General features: G+C 47.4%; 1 protein-coding gene across 1 annotated transcript in view; it reads right to left on the reverse strand.

Moving 5' to 3' along the window:
* Positions 1 to 19,847, reverse strand: part of ICE1 (interactor of little elongation complex ELL subunit 1) — a 478,826-nt gene that overhangs the window by 81,305 nt on the left and 377,674 nt on the right. Inside the window, exon 17 of the mRNA XM_082258761.1 lies at positions 18,407 to 18,597. Within this exon, the coding sequence (XP_082114887.1) occupies positions 18,407 to 18,597 (191 nt within the window). The remainder of the gene's footprint in view (positions 1 to 18,406; positions 18,598 to 19,847) is intronic.

The following is a 19,847-nucleotide window of genomic DNA, read 5'->3' on the forward strand; positions in this document are numbered from 1 at the left end:
GGGTCCGGCCAGTAGCACAGCTGGGGTCTGCAGACCCGAATGGAATGACCTGTAGAATAAAAATGCTACTGATTGCCTCTGTAGCTGAATCCACATGCGGATCCTGCTCAAGTTGCGGAGGCGGAGAGTAAGTGTTGCGATGCCTCCTCACCGTCTGTTTAAATCCAATTTACCAACAATTGCACCTCAGTCGCATGCATTGCACGGGGTTGCGGGGCATTTGTAGCGTTTCCTTGTTTACCTGAACGTGTAGTGTTCAGCGGACGGCATTGCTACAAGTTGGGTCAACTTTGCTACTGCCTATTGCAGTTTAGGGAGGGGGGCATTTGGCACGTGGCAAAAATGAGCCGTTGAGCTGCTTTCGCGCCTGTGACAAAAGGTGACCCATGTCGTCTGCCAAACACTACACGTTTATGTCAACGAGGAAACGCCACAAATGCCCTGCAACCTCGTGCAATGCATGCGACTGAGGTGCAATTGTTGGTAAATTGGATTAAAACAGACGGTGAGGAGGCATCACAACACTTACTCTCCGCCTATCAGTAGCCACTGGAGCGCGATCTGAACGTGGATCGGGCTTCAGATGCAAGGGAGATTTAGACACATTTTTCATTTTTACAACTTTTCATTTTGTACAGGTACATTTTTATTTTTAATGTTTTTGTTACTGTTTTTTTTCTTTTGGGCGGGGGGGGGGGGGGCTTTGAAGAGACATCAGGGGTCTAAACAGACCTCTAATGTCTCTTTTTTTAAACAGAGAAAGGGACTGAACACAGTCCCTTTCTCTGCAGCCTGAGCTGCACTGTAAATTAATGGATAAGAAGTCTGTATAGACTCCTGTATATTCATAAAAGCAAACATAGTTTCATTCACAAACTGACACATAGTAAACACAGTTTACTATATGACAGTGATGAAAGAATACAGGAGAGATTGGTACTAATCGCTCACTGCATTATTTCAGGAAAGGAGTAAAGGTGTTTACCAACCCCCCTCCCTCTCTTAATTCTAACAGATCTGTCAGCGGCTGCCCCATGCTGACAGATCTGTGAGCTGCAGCCACAGGATAGGTGGAAGGAGAGCCATGGAGAGCAGCAGGTGGGGTCGGAAAGCCAGGAATATCTTTTTTTTTTTAACTGATCCATATGTGGCTGCCCTGCAGCACGAAGAGCCAGCAGGAGGGCAGAGGAAGGAAGGGGGATCAGAGTAGGGGAGTCAAGTGGCAGGGAAAGGAAGAGTTAGAGGGGGTGTGAAGGGCAATTTAGACCAAAGCAGATGTAGGTGGAGCGGTGGGTGGGTGACAGGGCACAGTGAAGCAGTAGCGGAAGGGGAGGGGGGGGGAGGACATTTCAAGTAAATAGCTGTGATAAGTGGCTTATCAGCCACTGATCAGAGCTATCAGTTTGTTCAGCAGTCTCTGCTGAACATTTCTGCTATAAGTTCATGGTTGGTGCAGCTTATAGCAGGAGGAGAAATGAGGTCCGTATGGTGTACGGACCTGGCCAGCTGTAAGCAGTGCTGTAGGTTCATCCGTACGCACCTGGCAGTAGATGGGTTATCTTTTTTTATTTAAATGAGTAATTTATATTATTTTTTTTATTTTTACACTGTTGCATGTTGGATGTAAACATCCCTTGACAGCAACAGGCACATGACAGTTACTCTTTTCAAAAACTAGCACATTTAAGATTCCAGTAAACCGGAAGTGATGGCATGATGTCACTTCCGGGGTACCATATCTGAGACCCAATCAAAGCCAGATACTGGCAGACATGCCGGCTGGTCGCTTGGGTCTCCCACTGGGACGGGAGAGCCGGGGTGAGCTGCAGGGAGGGGGTGTCTGCTCCCCGCTGCTTGTAATAACAGCCAAGCAGCTGCTTAGCTGCATCGGTTGTTTTTACAAAAGAGACAACTGTTGGCTCTAAAAAACGGTACTTGACTTCAAGTGGATGTACCGCCTGCAGGCATCGCTCCGGTACAACCACTTGAAGTCAAATGATGTACAAGTATGTGATTTGGCGGCAAGTGTTTGTAAACCTCAGTCATGGAATCTGAGCAAAGCACATATATCTGTAGTGTTTACCTATCTCTCTCCGAAGCTCTAAGGCCCCATGCACACGGGGCGTTTTTAATGCCGCTGTAAGTAGCGTCAGGCGTTTTCTTTTTGCAGCCTAAAAACGCACCTCCGTGTTATTCTATGGCCTCATGCATACACAGACGTTTTTGAGCTGTAAGTGGCCTTAAGCATTTTTAAGCTGCAACAAGAACCCACGACCTGAGCGTTCTGAGGACCAGAGTTACAGCTGTAAAAATGTCTGACGCTGCTAAAGGCTGAATAACGTTGCTATAACGTTGCTTAACGTGCGTTAAGCCACGTTATACGTTTTTTTTTCTTCTATTCAAAATCAATGGTTCCCTATGGGAGCCTATTGATTTGAATGGAAGTCGCACCGCAAGTCAGATCAGGATGATCCGACTTGCGGGGCGACTTGCGCTGTGAGAATCTTGAGGGGGAACTCCACGCCAAAATGGGAAAAAACGGCGTGGGGGTCCCCCCAGGTTCTCAGAGCCCCCCCTGCCCCAAAGCACCCACACCCCCCCATGCCGAGGGCATGTGGCCTGATGTGGTCCAGGGGGGGTGGGGCCGCTCGCTCGTCCCCTCCCCTTTCCTGGCCTGCCGGGCTGCATGCTCGGATAAGGGTCTGGTATGGATTTTGGGGGGGACCCCACGCCGTTTCTTCGGCATGGGGCTACCCTCAAATTCCATACCAGACCCGAAGGGCCTGGTTTGGAACCTGGGGGGACCCCCACGCCGTTTTTTTCCCATTTTGGCGTGGAGTTCCCCCTCAAGATTCTCACAGCGCAAGTCGGATCATCCTGATGCGACTTCCATTCAAATCAATAGGCTCCCATAGGGAACCATTGATTTTGAATGGAGGCAGAAAAAAACGCTGCTAAACGCGACGTGGCAAAACGCAAATGGAAAAAGCTACTGAAAGCACATTTTTACAGCTGCTTTTCCCGGTGTCAGAACTAACTTTGACGCACGTTTTTTCTAACGCCCCGTGTGCATGGGGCCTAAGTGTTGTTTCTCTTTGGTGCTTTGTTCCTCTGTTATCAGCATGAGTCACTTCTGAGTTCTCCCAACACAAGATACTTTTTTGTTGAGAGGGAGGGGGAAGGAGAGCTCAGACCAGAGCTTGTCTATTTAGAACACAAGTACTTCTGTGTGGAGAGGTGTGTGTTCCTTTATTCCAATCAGCTCTCACACCCTGTTACTGTAGCCTCTTGGCCTCCTCCTCTATGCTCCTGACAGATGAAAAAATATTTTAACATCTTTTATGTAGGAGGATTTATTTAATCTCTGTGTATCATCTGAGACTGTTCACTTCACTGGGTATATGTGAGGGTTTACAACCACTTGTTACATAAATATGGGTGAACCATGTAACATGTTACTAAAGTTGAACTTATCCTTTAACATACCCGCCTATAACAACAATGTAAGTCGTTTGTTGAGTTTTCAGCATGTTAAACATCCCCAAATGCCCTATGCATGCTTAAAATGCGTTAACCACTTAAGCCCCGGAGGATTTTCCTGCTAAACGACCAGGGAGTATTTTGCGATTCGGCACTGCGTGATTTTAACGGACAATTGCGCGGTCGTGCGACGCTGTACCTAAACGAATTTGACGTCCTTTTTTTCCCACAAACAGAGCTTTCTTTTGGTGGTATTTGATCACCCGTGCGATTTTTACTTTTTGCGCTATAAACAAAAAAAGAGCGTACATTTTGCAAAAATAACAATATTTTTCACATTTTTTTATATGAAATTCCCCCCCAAAAAATGTAAAAATCTAAATTTTTTTAACATTTTCGGCCAATTTGTTTTATGCTACCTATGTTTGGTAAAAAAAAAATCGCAAAAAGCGTATTTTGATTGGTTTGCGCAAAAGTTATCGCGTTTACTAACAAAGGGAAAGATTTTTGTCATTTTTGTTGTTTTTTTTTTTTTAACGTGTAATGGCGGCGATCTGCGATTTTTTTTGCGGTACTGCGACATTGCGGCGGACAGATCGGACCCTTGACTGACATTTTTGACACTTTTGGGGTTACCAGTGACATTTCTACAGTAATCAGTGCTATACATATGCACTGTTACTGTAAAAATACACTGGTAGTGAAGGGGTTAACTTTATTTGGGAGGGAGGGGCTGTGTGTATCCCTAGGGGCGTGATTTCTACTGTGATTGGCTGTGGCTTGAGCTGTAAGGACACTGATCAACGGATCTACATACTAGATCCGTGTGATCAGTGTCTTTACAGCAAGGAGAATGACAGGTGGCTTGTTTACACAAGCTGCCTGACATTCTCCCTCTCCCCCGCCGATCGCCGAGTGACCGGCGGACATCGGGTCCGCTGGTCACACGCGCGGGGGGGGGTCCGTGACCGCGCGGGAGCGTGCCTCCGCGGGCGCACGCTCGCTCCCCAGAGCCTCACAGGCGAGCGACGTAGACCTACGTCACTCTGCCTGTGAGGGGCTGACTGCCGCAGTAAATATACTGTGAGCAGTCGGCAAGCGGTTAAAGGTGAGTTAAAAAAATGCACCCCCACATGCCCAAGCCTAACGCACTGCAAACTCTTTGCAAACAAGTGGGGGCACATAGGCTTGAATTGAAGCGGTTGAGATATTTCAACTCCTTCCAAACTCCACATGAAGCTTAATTTTTTGAAGGGCAGCAATACAACATGACGCAAAAGCTTTGATAATGTGCACTGCTCATATTATTAATTGCAGATTGTTTTACTAGGAGTTTGAGAGTTAAAAACACACCTCAACTCCTGCTTTTAATGGCAGTGTGAACCTCATCTCAGCTGGTAAGCTGCAATATATTGCAAGTTTGTTTTTTGATACATTTTAGGTTTCATTAGCTCTGATCTAAGGGAAAGCACATATATCTGTAATATTTACTTATCTCTCTCCAAAGCTCTAAGTGTCATTTCTCTCTGGTGCTTTGTTTCCTAGGAGTCACTTCTGAGAAGTTTTTCCAACACAAGATAAATTTGTGTTGGGAGGGAGGGAGAGAGAGAGTTCAGAATAGAGCTGGTCTATTTAAAACATGGTTCTTCTGTGTGGAGGGGTGTGTGTGCCTTTCCTTCAATCAGCTCTCACACACTGTTACTGCAGCCTCTCTGCCCTCTCCTCTGTGCTCCTGACAGATAAAGAAAGATTTTTAACACTTTTCAGCCCTTTTGAGGGGATGTAGGGTAGAGAATGCTGCAGTTAACAAGTAAAACACTGTAGGAGGATAATAAATTGTACACTTTTCAAAACAGAATTTATTTAAATGCACAATTGCACAGAAAAACCCCAAAAGGGATTTAACAGACGGTGAGAGGGATGTCGCGATACCAAGAAGGGTGAAGTGACAGGTGTAAATACAAAAAATATATATCTATAAAAATATTAGTCTTATTATTAAGCATGGATAAAAAAGACAAATGTCTTACTGACAGTAAATAGCATTGAATTACAAAAATATTAACAATGCAACATACATTAAAAATACACAAAATACAAAAAGTAGATAAACAATGTTTAATAATAAAGACTAATATTTTTAAAGATATATATTTTTTTGTATTTACACCTGTCACTTCACCCTTCTTGATATCGCAACATCCCTCTCCCTGTTTGCTAAATCTCTTTTGGGGTTTATTTCTGTGTATATATTTTTGGGATGGATACCACAAGTTGTCTTTTTTTGAGTGGAACAGAGCAGCTTTCTCAAATGCACCATTACATTATGGCATTATGTGTTCAAAACCTATTTGGGACTGCAAACCAAATCAACTGCAAAGACATATTTGTTTAAGTAAATTTTACACTTTTTTTTTTGTATAATCAATTTTTATTGAAAAATAAAAGTGCAATATCAAACAACGTATCACAAACAAAAGACAATAAAGAACAGGACTTCGTATGAACATGTCAATGGCGTATGAGGAGACTGACGGCATAAATTCGACAGTCCACAAAAACAATGCATATCAAGAAAGTAACTGCGTGAGACGGGGACCCCGGAGCCGGGACAGGGCTGGGACATACCAATGCAGGCGGGGACGAGGCTCTCCCTGGTCCAGACATTCGGCCCCACGTGACCCAACCCTCACGCCCCTAGGGGGGCAGAGGGAGAGAGAGCCCACGTCTACCGGGCAGAACTGCACAACCCTTCAGTCTCGCCTCAGCGGAGGGGGCCACCGCACAGGGCATCAAAAGAAAAAAAAGGGGGGGGGGGAGCTCTGCCATTCCAGTAAGGAAATCAGGGCACCCCCAAAAAAAAAAAAAGGGAGGGGATAGGGATCCGCGCCTGGCACCATGAGCATACACCATAGAAAATAACAGCAAGGCTAAGTAGTAGAAGCATGCGAGGCCTGCAGAACCCGCTGGCGAAAGTCAGGGTTAGCTAGCGCCAAAAGGGCCACATCTAGACTGGAAGACACAAGGAATGAGTCAGGGGCGTATAGACGCCACTGGGACCAGGCTGCATCAAACTTCTCCCGGGTACCTCTACAAGTCGCCATCCACTATTCAGCCTCCATAATCACTTTCACTTTGCGAAGCCAATCAGCCTCGCTAGGGACCCGGGAGGTTTTCCAGTGGATCGGAATGAGGCGTTTAGCTGTGTTGAGTAAGTGCCGGAGAGCACCCCGTTTATATTTCGGGATGGGCACTGTGGGAGCATGCAGGAGGAAGAGTCCCGGAGAGTCCGGCAAATCTAGACCGGTACCCGCCTGGCTGTGTTTACGCACCATATCCCAAAAGGGGCGAATCAGAGGGCACGACCACCAAGTATGGAGGAGCGTCCCCCCTTTGCCCACAACCCCGCCAGCACCCATCCGAAACACCAGGGCAAAATCTGGCTAAAGTTACTGGAACCCGGTACCATCTAGTGAGTAGCTTATAGTTATTCTCTTGCGTCTTAGAATCCACAGAACTAGAATGGGTCAGACGATACAGGCTGTGGAGTTGGTGCGAGGTAAACTCAAGATCCAAGTCCCTTTCCCATGCCCGATTGAAGTAAGGTTTAGAGGGGGGCCTGGCCGACTCCAACAATTTATACAAAACTGAGATCAGATGCGGCTGGGTGTCACGGGTTGCCCATAGACGTTCAAAGCCAGTGAGCTCGATCCTGATCTGCGCCTTCTGACAAATCGAGGCCACAAAATGGGTCAGTTGCAGATGTCTCCAAAAATCAAAGGGAAAGCTGCCATAGGGATCCCGTAGCGTATCCAAGGGGACTTACCACCCAGCAGACCAGAAGTGAGCCAGACTGACCTCCCCATCTCTAGCCCAGGAGCCCAGAGACGACAGCCGTTCACCAGGGGAGAACCATGGAAAACCCCCCACCTGGGCCAGCGGCGAAGTGAAAGGGGCCAAGGCCAAGGCCCCATTCAACTTGTCCCACACACGGAGTGAGTGGGTCGTCAGAGGGGACGCCCAGTGCGACAGTCCCCTGTTCTCCGCAGGCACCCTCGGGGCATACGCCAGGTTTCTGCCCGCTACCGTTTTCTCCAAGGAGACCCACATCTTCGAAGAGGTCTGAAACCGCCAGTCCAGTAGGCGTTGGAGGGCCACAGCTCTATAGTATTGTAGAACGTTAGGCAGGCAAAGGCCCCCGTCGCGTTTGGTCCTCTGCAATAGAGCAACAGCTATCCGAGGTCTCTTACCCCCCCACACATAGGCAACAAAGAGGCTCTTAAGTTCGGTAAAGAAGCGCCTGGGAAGTGGCACAGGGAGCATCTGCAGGAAAAATAACACCCTAGGGAGAACAGTCATCTTAAGAAAATTAGTGCGGCCGATCCACGTAAGCGAGGATCTATCCCAGAACCCAAGGTCCGCACGGATCCGCTGAAGAAGTGGAACATAATTGCAAGCATACAGGGAGTCCAAAGAGGGGGTGAGATGGACACCGAGATACTTCATAGAGGACACCGTCCACGTGAAAGGAAAAGAGGACCGCAGCAAGATGCCATAGACGGGGGGTATGGAAATGGGCAGGATCTCTGACTTAGAATAGTTGATTTGAAAGTTGGACACCTTACCATACTCAGAGAGTTCCGCCATCAGATTGGGCAGCGAGGTGACCGGCTCCACCACGTGGAACAGGATGTTGTCCGCGTACGCGGAGAGCTTGTGCTCCGTGGAGCCCACAGTGACCCCCTTAATGTTCACATTCGCCCGCACCCGCGCAGCAGGGGCTCCAGGGTTAGAGCAAATAAAAGGGGTGACAGGGGGCAGCCCTGGCGCGTGCCATTTCGAATGGAGAACGGATCGGAGAGGCAGCCATTAACCCTGACCTTTCCCGAAGGGGACTGATATAAGGCAGAGATCCATTGCAACATACGGGGACCCATTTCCAGGCGCTGCAGGACGGCCATGAGAAAGCCCCAATCCACCCGATCGAAAGCCTTCTCTGCGTCCGTCGAAAGTAGCAAATAGGGGGGCTGCGGGGTCTGGGAGCGAACCCAATGAATGAGATGGGAGGGCACGGACAGAAATGTCCTTAGCTTCTCGTCCCACGACAAACCCTGTTTGATCTGGGTGCACAATGCCGGGAATCAGGGACTTCAGCCGATTTGCCAGGATCTTGGCAAAGAGCTTCAGGTCCGTGTTCAAAAGCGAAATCGGCCGGTAATTTTGAGGCATAGTGTGGTCCCGACCATCTTTTGGAAGAACAGTGTTGTGTGCAAAGGACATGTCCCTAGGAAGGCGACCGTCCTCGGCCAGGGTAATAAAGAAAGCGCACATGTGGGCTTGAAGTTAGGGGAAGAATTTGACGTAGTACTCTTTAGTGAGGCCGTCCGGGCCGGGGGCTTTCCAATCCGGGAAGGACTTCACCGTGGCCAGCAACTCCTCTGCTGTGATGGGGGCCTCCAATTCTGCACGCTGAGCCGAGGAGATGCCCGGCAGTCCCACGGAGGACAGATAGGCATCAATCTCCTGACTCCTTCGCACAGATGTGGGGTCAGGGGCAAGGTTATACAAGGCCGCATAATAATCCCGAAACATCAACGCCAATTTAGAGCTATGGTAAACCGGAGTGCCGACGGGGGTGTGTAGCTTGGCGACATGGACAGAGAGTCGGTGTTTCCGGAGGGCCCTGGCTAACATCCTGCCGCATTTGTTACCGAACTCGTAGTACCGATGGGCCATGTAGCGGAGCCGACAGGCGATCTGGCGGTCTAAAAGTTTAGCAAAAACGTTGCGCAGTTCGGTCAGTTCCGTCAAGGTCGCGGGGTCAGAGGTGCGCTTGTGTGTCAGTTCCGCACGCTGCAAAGCAGTAAGGACCCGCTGAAAGTCCATCTGTCTTTCTTTCTTGAGTTTAGAGCCCCAGGCAATAAGAGAGCCCCGGACCACGGCCTTTCCCCTCCCATTCACCTCACCCATTCCCATTCACCTCACCCGTAGCGTTGTCCGAAAAATAGTGGGCTAACGTGTCCTCAACCCCCGAGGTGACCCGAGGGTCATCCAAGAGGTTCTCGTTGAGTCTCCAGGACCAGGGCTTGACAGATACTGGCGTCAGAGCGATGCGCAGGGTGACGGGAGCATGGTCGGATTTTGTGATATGTTCGACGGTGGAGTCTAGGAGCAGGTCCAGAGTACCATGATCGACATACAACAAGTCGATCCGGGTGTAAACATCATGAACTTTAGAATAATAGCTGTAGTCTCGGGCGGTAGCATGGAGCACACCCCAGCTGTCAACTAACGCGTGCTCCTGGAAGGATTTGCGGAAGTGACGCAGAAAAGCATAAGAATTGCGTCGAGCGACCCGCCGACGCATCTAGCAACGGGTCCGGAGACACATTAAAGTCCCCCCCTAGGATCAAGTGCCCCTCCCGAAAACCGGCCAAAAGTTCCAGAACCCTGTCAATGAAGGAAATCTGTTGGGAGCGTACAGCGTGGCGAAGGTATAAGTTTGGCCCCCAATGGTACCCTTGAGAAATACAAAACGGCCCTGAGGGTCGGAGAGATGCGCGGACATCTGGAAGGGGCAGGTTTTGTGAATCACAATGGCCGTTCCTTGGGATTTAGGGGTCGGGGAGGTGCTCAGATACCACTGAGGGTACAAGTGGGTCGGTAATTTGGGGGTAGAAGCGGCCGTAAAGTGAGTCTCCTGCAGAAAAACTACCTGCGCCTTGAGACGCTTTAACTCTAACCGCAAACAGCTAAGTTTATTGGGGGAGCAGAGACCTCGGACATTGTAGGAAACTACCTTAACTTCAGCCATGACATCAGAAAAACATCAACCAAAGGTGCTGCTACAAAAACAGGGAAGCCAGGCGCGGGCAGACCGGGTCCTAAAAGGAAAATAAAAGGGAAAAAAAAGAGGGGAGGCAGAGAAAAGACAACTACACCACCAAAAAAAAAAAAACATGAACATGTAAACATACAGCCATATAAAATCATGAGAACGTAAAGCATTATAACCTGGATGGGTAAGCCAGGCGATGGGGCCAAAGGGGGACAGGAGGCCCACCCCTGGGCCCATGTCCAGTAACATGGCAGCCCCCGGCAGACCCCCCACAAGGGAGAGGCCGCCCAGGTCAGGCATGGTGCCCAAAAAGGGCTATATCCCATGGCCAAAAAGGGACAAGGGCACGGCCTACAGTAGGAACGTAATCAGACACGAGGAGCAGGACAGCCCCCGCATAACAGTGCAATACAAACCAAGAACCTTAGGATGCATAGTGAACCCCAAAAACCCACTCTGCCCAACTCCAACTATGGGGAAGCCTCAGGAGATGGCCACCCCCAATGGAAGTCTGGGGCAAGAGAGAAGTCAGGCAGTCAGCAAAAAAGAAGGGGCAGAAAACTAAGCAAGGGTGTTCAGGCCCGGGCCAGCGTGAGGAACCGGGTCAGAGGGGCCCCCACCCGATTAGAGTTTGTGACCGAGACCCCCTCTGGGCTCGAGCAGGAAGCCAGGGGTCAGCCAACCGTGGAACAGCAACGTTGAAGTCCTGGCGCCAGTCCACAAAGTCCACAGGGCCCAATTCCAGGCGGGACAGGAAGCTGGGGAGGTCATCTTTTGTACGCAGCACCGCAGATTCACCATCACCTTCAGCTTGTAAGCTGAAGGGGAAACCCCAGCGATAAGTAGCTCCCATGGCCCTCAGGGATTACAAAAGGGGCTGGAGTGCCCGCCGCTGCATGAGGGTGCATCTAGAGAGATCCTGATAAAAGAACAGGCGGGCTCCATCAAAGTCAAAGAAAGGGTGTCTGCGCATATGCTGCATAATCTGTTCCTTGATGCCATAGCGGTGTAACTTGCAAATAATGTCCCTGGGATTGTCCACATCCTGTGATGGCGGCCGGAGCGCCCTGTGGGCCCTGTCAATTTCCATGGGGGCTGATGCAGGCAAGTCCCGGATCTCCCTAAAGATATCCTGCAGAGTGGGAACAATATCTCTGGCAGCAGTAGCCTTAGGCAGCCCCCTAATCCTTATATTAGAACGGCGGCTGCGGTTCTCATAGTCATCCATTTGGCAAAGGAGGGCTTCAATACGCTGGTCCTGCGCTTTAAACCTTTCCTGGAACTGTGCCAGTACAGGGAGGGAGTCATCAACCCTCTGCTCCAGGGACTCCAGCCAGGAACCCAAGTGTGCAGTGTCAGTTTTTAGTTGCTCAATGTCTTGTTTGAAGGTCGTCTCCACCCTGCTAATAAAGCGGTCTAAGTCTGCCTTAGTTGGAAGGGCCCAGATGTGCTGTCGCAGGTCCCTGTCCCCAAGCAAGTCAGAGCAGGGTTCATACACATTTTCACCAATGAAATTCCATGACTTTTCCATGACTTTTCCATGACTTCACGTAAATATTCATGACCTAATGTTTCATGAAATGTCTATGTATATGTGTTAAATAAGAAGAAAATCTATGTCACACCCAGCATATTTTTACTAATATAAATGACCAGCTTTGTAGTGTACAGTGGAATATGAAATATTTATTTAAATAACGCTTGCACAGTAACAACGTTTCATAACATAAACCCTGAGAACCGCTTAGAAATGGATTAACGTAATCCACAGGAGATATAACATAAATCAAGGGGAAGCAACTAAAAAATAAAAGTGTCCAGCAACACTGTTCTGAACATAAAGTGCCATAAATTGACCCGATAACAGTCACAAGTTAACTTAAACATTGCCAAAAAACAATCAACACAATTTAATTTTTCATTTCTGAAAGCTTCTCATCAATCTGTTTTTCAATTTTCAGCAGAGAATCTTTCTTTTCTTTTGCAGTACGGCGGAAACTGTTGGATTTGCTGATAAAGGTCAGATTGCCTGAAGATTCAGCCTTTTCAGCAAATTCATCCGCTGATTTCTCGAGAGCACAAATGTCCGCCTCCATCCTAGCCCTCTTTTTTTTTATAAATCTTCCAGCTCATCTGTGAAAGCCTCTTTAAGTCAACAGCTTGTTGTTCTTTCTTTCTTTTTTCTTCATCCAGGTACCCATGGTACTTCTGCCTGGCTCCTGCAGCTGAAAGGAGCAGCTCCTTTGTGATTTCTACCTTGGTTATGCCCCCTACAGATCTGACATGGTCAACAATGAGCCTCTGAGCCACCAGAGATCTTTCCCTCTGATTCTCAACTATCAATTCTTTGTTGATTGAAAAACCTCTTTCGACGCTTGCCTGACCATGTGATAACACAAGAAGAAGCTTCACCACATTCCACACTCTGGAAAGTGATGGTTTTGTTCCCATTGTCTCATAGAGCAGGGTGTCCACTCGATCAGTTTTGGGGTCAAATTCCCTGAACTTCACCTGAAGAGCAGCCAAATCACAAAACTCTCGAAACTCCCTAAGGATATCGTCGCACACTGCCTCATTTACATGTTTAGCCTCAACAAGTATGTGCAACATCCTTCTCATTTGCGTTACGCAGAGTTCCTTACTACTTCCAGCCATGCGTCTCGGGTCAAGGCACTGCATGCTTCTCACCAACATGTGATGCACTGGAGCCTTTTTCAGCAACTTGTCCAGGAGTGTGATCAAAAATTTCTTGCAGTCCATCTTAATCTCTAGGTTTTGCCTATCTGAAATTTTTTTGGAAGACTTGAGTTGGGTCAGGGTGGTTTCTGCTGCAAACCCAATGTCAATCTTTGAACAGTCCTTGTGCAGACTGCTGTCTTGATAAGGGACATGGAGGAGCTTTAGAGTGGATGTGGCCTCTTCCAGATGCTTTTCCTTTAGAAATCGTCCCATGATGCCTATGAAAAAGTAAAATTAAAAGTGTTTTTTGCTAATTTACAAGCCAAATTGTAATGCACTGCAGTGTATATCATATTAATAAACATTATTAGCAAAAACAGAATTTATGTTTATCCTTACCTTTAATCAGTTTGTACATATCACCGGAGAGAAACGGCAGCATTGGTTGGTCAGACTGATACATGGTGAGGAATGGGTCGACTTCTCTTGCAATGCTGTTGAATATTCCCACTTTCACTGGGAAGAGAGGATCAGCACAGCGCATCTTCACCTCTTCAAATGACTTTATTTTTTGGATTGGGTAATTTCCCTCTCTCTACCATCTCAATGTATTGTTTGATGTGTGGCCAGAGTTGTAATCCTCTTTCTGAAACATTGACATTCTCAAACCACCGGTGCTTACAAAATTTAAGCATGGGAGTTTTACAACCGGTTGCTGTCATAAAATCCTCGTGACGTGCAGGGCAATCATGGAACAGCCAATACAAGCTAGAGAGCCCGTGTTCAACTTCCCATCCGGTGGCTTTACATCCATCTCTGAACGCATTGTGCAGTATGTGCAACCCGCATGAACCAATGTTAATTAGGGACTTTCCAGCATCTTCCTGCACTTGCTTCTGGAGTATTTCGAATACTTTCCAGTTGATGTGCGGTCCATCCATTGAGATCTGGACAAGATTCTTGATTCCGATCTCTGAGAGCAAGTTATTCATTTTTTCAGCAATGTCTTGAGCTGATGAATGGCCCATGAACTCTGAGCCGATGTATTTAGTTTTCACCTCGGAACCGTTCCACAGCCTGACATGCATGTCTAACTGTTTAGACTGTAAATAGTGATTGAGACTTTCATCAAAGAGCATAACATAGACGCTTTGCTTCGATACATCTGTCAAAGTCAGTTTCTTAAAAAAAGGAGCCAGTCCAAAAGTGCATAAATATGAGCACTTACGTTCGCCGCATGCAAAGCTGGCCGCTATCTTGCTGTCTGGGAACATAGTCTGGAAAAGCTGACCTGTGTTTTCACAAGACTTGTATGAATAGTGTGAATTAACCACCTTTAGAGCCCACAGTACCTCTGCTGTTAGAGTTTCGTTTCTGGATACAGCGTGATTCAAAATGGTCCCTTGTTTTACAGAGGATGAGGTGGAAGCACCGCTGCCGCAGCTGGGAGCCGGTGTCACTTCAGGCGCACGGGTGAAAAAGCCAGCGATCGGATTGGAAGCTGTCGAGCACGCAGCTGCAGACTGGTGCTTTGCACCTTTAGCGTGGCTAGACAGCGCTGCCTCTCCCATGTTCGAAATGTCAAATGTTTTACGACACACTGTACATTTAGCACGTCCCGGGTCCTGATCTTTCTCCAGCCACCTCTCATACTTTTCGTCATGAAGCCATACATTTTTAAAGCTGCATTTCCCAGGCATTGCTGTAACTGTGAACGGACTGGTATGGATGGCACAAAATGCAGCACTTAATCTTTTTAGGCCCAAGCAACAGTCATAAGGTGCAGGCGGACTGGTATGGATGGCACAGACAGTGAGATGCACAAAATGCAGCACAGTAATCTTTTAAGGCCCAAGCGACAGTCATAAGGTGCAGGCGGACTGGTATGGATGGCACAGACAGTGAGATGCACAAAATGCAGCACAGTAATCTTTTAAGGCCCAAGCGACAGTCATAAGGTGCAGGCGGACTGGTATGGATGGCACAGACAGTGAGATGCACAAAATGCAGCACAGTAATCTTTTAAGGCCCAAGCGACAGTCATGAGGTGCAGGCGGACTGGTATGGATGGCACAGACAGTGAGATGCACAAAATGCAGCACAGTAATCTTTTTAGGCCCAAGCGACAGTCATGAGGTGCAGGCGGACTGGTATGGATGGCACAGACAGTGAGATGCACAAAATGCAGCACAGTAATCCTTTTTAGGCCCAAGCGACAGTCATAAGGTGCAGGCGGACTGGTATGGATGGCACAGACAGTGAGATGCACAAAATGCAGCACAGTAATCTTTTTAGGCTCAAGCGACAGTCATGAGGTGCAGGCAGACTGGTATGGATGGCACAGACAGTGAGATGCACAAAATGCAGCACAGCAATCTTTTAGGCCCAAGCGACAGTCATGAGGTGCAGGCGGACTGGTATGGATGGCACAGATCTGATGGTGTACAAATGCGGCACTTACTTTTGGGAGAAAGAACAGTGGTGCTCCTGCTTGCCCAAATAAAGCTGTTCAGGTGGCAGTGAGTCATGAAGGTGCAGCTGGAAAAAATGCGGCGCTTACTATTCTTAGGCCGAACCTAACAGTCCCATGAGGCAGAAAAGAGTTCTCACAGAAACTAATGGCGCTTTTCCACTGCATGGAACCGTACCGGGTCGGCACGCTTTTGTGCTTTTCCACTGCGGTACCGCATGGTATAGGGTCGGAACGGTTCGGTACGGTACGGTATAGGTTTGCTTTTCCACTGCATGGAACCGAACGGTACGGCACTGAAAAAACAGTACCTACTCGATTGTGGTTCCAACAGGTACCAAACTGGTACCATATCCCACAATCCTTTGCATGCAGTCACTACTAGCCACTGATTGGTCAGAGAATCAAACCCACCCCGTTGTTATCCCACCCACTTAACTTTAGTACTACTTTAACCACTTTAGCCCCAGCCCTATTTCGGACACTTTTTGTTCACAAGTTAAAACCAGTATTTTTTCCTAGAAAACTACTTAGAACCCCCAAACATTATATATATATTTTTAGCAAAGACTCTGGAGAATAAAATGTCGGTCATTGCAAAATTTTTTGTCACGCGGTATTTGCGCAGCGGTCTTTAAAACGCCATTTTTTTGGAAAAAATTTGAAAAATCACATTTCACTGCATTTAAAAAATACTAAACAGTAAAGTTAGCCCATTTTTTTTGTATATTGTGAAAGATGATGTCACGCCGAGTAAATAGATACCAAACATGTTACGGTTTAAAATTGCGCCCCCCCGTGGGATGGCGACAAACTACGGTCAATAGAGATCTCAATCTGCGACGCTTTAAATTTATTTAACGGTTACCAGTTTAGAGTTAGAGTGTAGCTCTTTTTTTTAATTATTGCCCACGCTCTGGCGATCGCGGCGATACCTCACATGTGTGGTTTGAACAGCGATTTCATTTGCGGCTCGACTTGCGTATACGTTTTTTTTTGTGCGCGAGCTAACGGTGACGGGGACGGCTAAATTTTTTTTTTTTTTTTTTTCCTATTTATTTTTTCTTTTTTTTAAACTTTATTACAGGTTTTTAAAAAAAAAAAAAATCTGATCACTTTTATTGCTGTCACAAGCAATGTAAACATCCCTGGTGACAGCAATATGTCGTGACAGGTACACTTTATGGAGGGATCGAGGGTCTAAAAGACCCTAGACCCCTCCACTACACTTCCCTGTATGCAAAACGCCGAAAACGGCATTTTTGCATACAGCCGTTTTTCAAATCTGCCGCCTTTTGCAGCACAGTAACCCGGACGTGACGTCATGGACGCCGCCTCCGGGTTACGTCATCGGAGACCCGATCGATGCCGTTTCCGGCATTCATCGGGACTCCATCCAGCCGGCGGACGTGCCGGCTGGGTGCTCGGGGCTCCCGGTGGGACGGTAGCCCCGAGCAAAGCCGCGGAAGGCGGCGGGAGGGGGGGGACGTCCCCTCCCGCCCCCCCGGGTAACGATCGAGCGGCTCCCGAGCCGCATCGATCGTTACCGACGGAAAGCTGACCGTCGGCTTCAAACAACGGTACCGGGATGATGCCTCTAGCTAGAGGCATCATCCCGGTATAACCACTCAAAGTCAGCCGACGTAGAGGTTACGTGGCTGGTAGTAAAGTGGTTAATGGAAAAGCAAACCTATACCGTACCATACCGAACCGTTCCAACACTATACCATGCGGTACCGCAGTGGAAAAGCAAACCGGGCCAAGCAGGGCCGAGTAGAGCCGAGCCGGTACTAGCCGGTACTTGCAGTGGAAAAGTGCCATAAGGCGACTCAGGATTGGATGCTTAATTATTTATTTACATTTATTTTTAACATTCCCGTAGGACTGGTACAGTAGGTGCTCGCAGTTTTCCCTACGGTCGGTCACTGGCCAGCAGCAGCCGAGGAAATGATCGTGCACCAATGACAGGCAGCGGGGAGGGCCGGGCCGCGGTTTGCCTGTATGTGACTGGCCAGCAGCAGCAAACCAATCACAGGCAGCGGAAGCGTCACTGGAGAGCGGGCCGGCCGCATGAACGTGATGACGCGGGGGTGCGGTAACTGAAACGGTTACCGCCCCCTTCCGCGTCATCACGTTCATGCGGCCCGCCCTCCAGTGACGCTTCCGCCGCCTGTGATTGGTTTGCTGCTGCTGGCCAGTCACATACAGGCAAACCGCGGCCCGGCCCTCCCCGCTGCCAGCGATTGGTGCTTGGTGTATGATCTACTCCTCGGCTGCTGCGGACCCGGAAATGTGCACAAGCATAAAATAAAATAATTATACATTAATTTGCAATAAAAAAGTTTTAAGCATCCGCTCCCCCCGCTCCTCCCCAGATTTCCATGACTTTTCCAAAACATTTGTAAAATCGTACTTTTCCATGACCTTTCCAGGCCTGGAAAGTGTCATCTCAGAATTCCATAACTTTTCCAGGTTTTTAATGACCGTACGAACCCTGTCAGAGGCATCCGAGCCTCGGTCTAGGGAAGCGGTGGATCCCGGGGAGGGTGGGGGCGCAGTGTCACTCACCAGCCTGGGCAATGGAATCGGGGAAGCACCGGGCTGTGTAGAGCCGCCGGCCGCGGGAGCGGCGACTTCCCGCGAGTCGCGGCCGGGCGCCATCTTGGAGGAGTCAGCACGTGGTCCCCGATCTTCAGCGAAAAAAGAGCTGATGGAGGCCCTGGACGACCGGGCTGAGCCCCGAGGCTGTGACTGGGCCCTCTTGCGCTGCGACATGGAGGTTTGGGTGCGGCAGGAGCGAACGGTTCGTCCGGTAGTAAGCTATGAAAGCGGCGGGATGCGGGAGCTGAAGAGCAGTGCGTCCTCACTCGGTCATGTCCAAGCCACGCCCCCCCAAATTTTACACTTTTAAAAAATAATTTATTTAAATGCACCCTTACCTTATGACCTTATCATGTGTCCAAACCCATTTACGGTGACTGCAAAGCAAATCAACTGCAAAGACATATTCCCAAATGCTATCTGGTAAATCTTCTCCATACTGCTCACTCTGCTGAAACTTCCCATCAGGATAAAGCTGTAGTGCCATTAAAATGCTGGACAAAAGTACAGTTACATTCATGGGTTGGACCTGTAAAACAGGATACAAGTTAAAAGAATCCTAACACTGACATACAAAAGGGATTAGGATAAAAAAAAAAAAAAGTAAAACGTTTAATATCCGAACTGATGCATTGATAAATCTAATATTTTGGTTACTTCTGTAGATCACAAAAGGCAAGTAGATTATTAAGACAAGATGCAGATAATTTTGAGATCTGGGAACACAGTAAGGCTTCATACCTACGTACACATAGCCTATTATGAATGCAGGCTGCGGGAAAATGACGGTAGTAAAAACGTTCCTATTCTGAACGCGATTCTTCGGAGTTCAGGAGAGGGAGGTTGAATCTCCCCTAACCACAGCACTTCCTAAACGATCTTAAAAGCCTATGTGTGAACACATCTGCTTTTATGGAGTTGAGTTTAGGAGCTATGGCAAAGAAAATCTCAAGTTTAGGAGCTGTAGTGAACATGAAGCCTAACATTACAAATGCACAACAGAAAAATTTCATATTTCAATTCAAACTTTCAATTAATAAGATGTAAAAGTAGAAAAATATTTGTATTTATATAAAATACCATAGGGACCTCAGCATAACAAAAATTTAAAAAGATAAAAAACACATCCAAAATAAGTCCTTTAACCACTTCTGGACTGGAAGGTTTTACCCCCTTAATGACCAGGCCATTTTTTGCAATTTGGCACTGCGTGAATTTAACTAGTAATTGTGCAGTCATGCAATGCTGTACCCAAACAAAATGTATGTTCTTTTTTTCTCACAAATAGAGTTTTTTTTATTTTCGTGGCATTTGATTACCTCTGTTTTTTGCGATTTAAACGAAAAAAGACCGAAAGTTTTGAGAAAAAATTAAATATTCTACTTTTCCTTCTAAAAAATATCCAATAAACTCATTGTCATACATTTAAGCCAAAATGTATTTAGCTACATGTGTTTGAGAAAAAAAAAAAAATCTCAATAAGCGTATATTTATTCGTTTGTGCAAAAGTTCTAGCATCTACAAACTATGGTGTAAATACTGGAATTTAGGCAGCTTTTACTTTCGGACTGCCTATCTATTTCTTGAAGTGATAAAATGACAGGGCGGTACAAAATCCCCAAAATTACCCCTTTTTGGAAAGTAGACATCCCAAGGATTTTCCTGAGAAGCATGTTAAACCCATTTTTTTTTCACAGGTGTTTGAAAAATAACAAAAAATAATAGTTTTTTTTTTTTTTTTAAACAAAGTTGTCATTGAAATGATATATTGCTCACAAA

The sequence above is a fragment of the Pelophylax lessonae genome, assembly GCF_965119305.1.
Source record: "Pelophylax lessonae genome assembly, chromosome: 5".
NCBI lineage: Eukaryota > Metazoa > Chordata > Amphibia > Anura > Ranidae > Pelophylax > Pelophylax lessonae.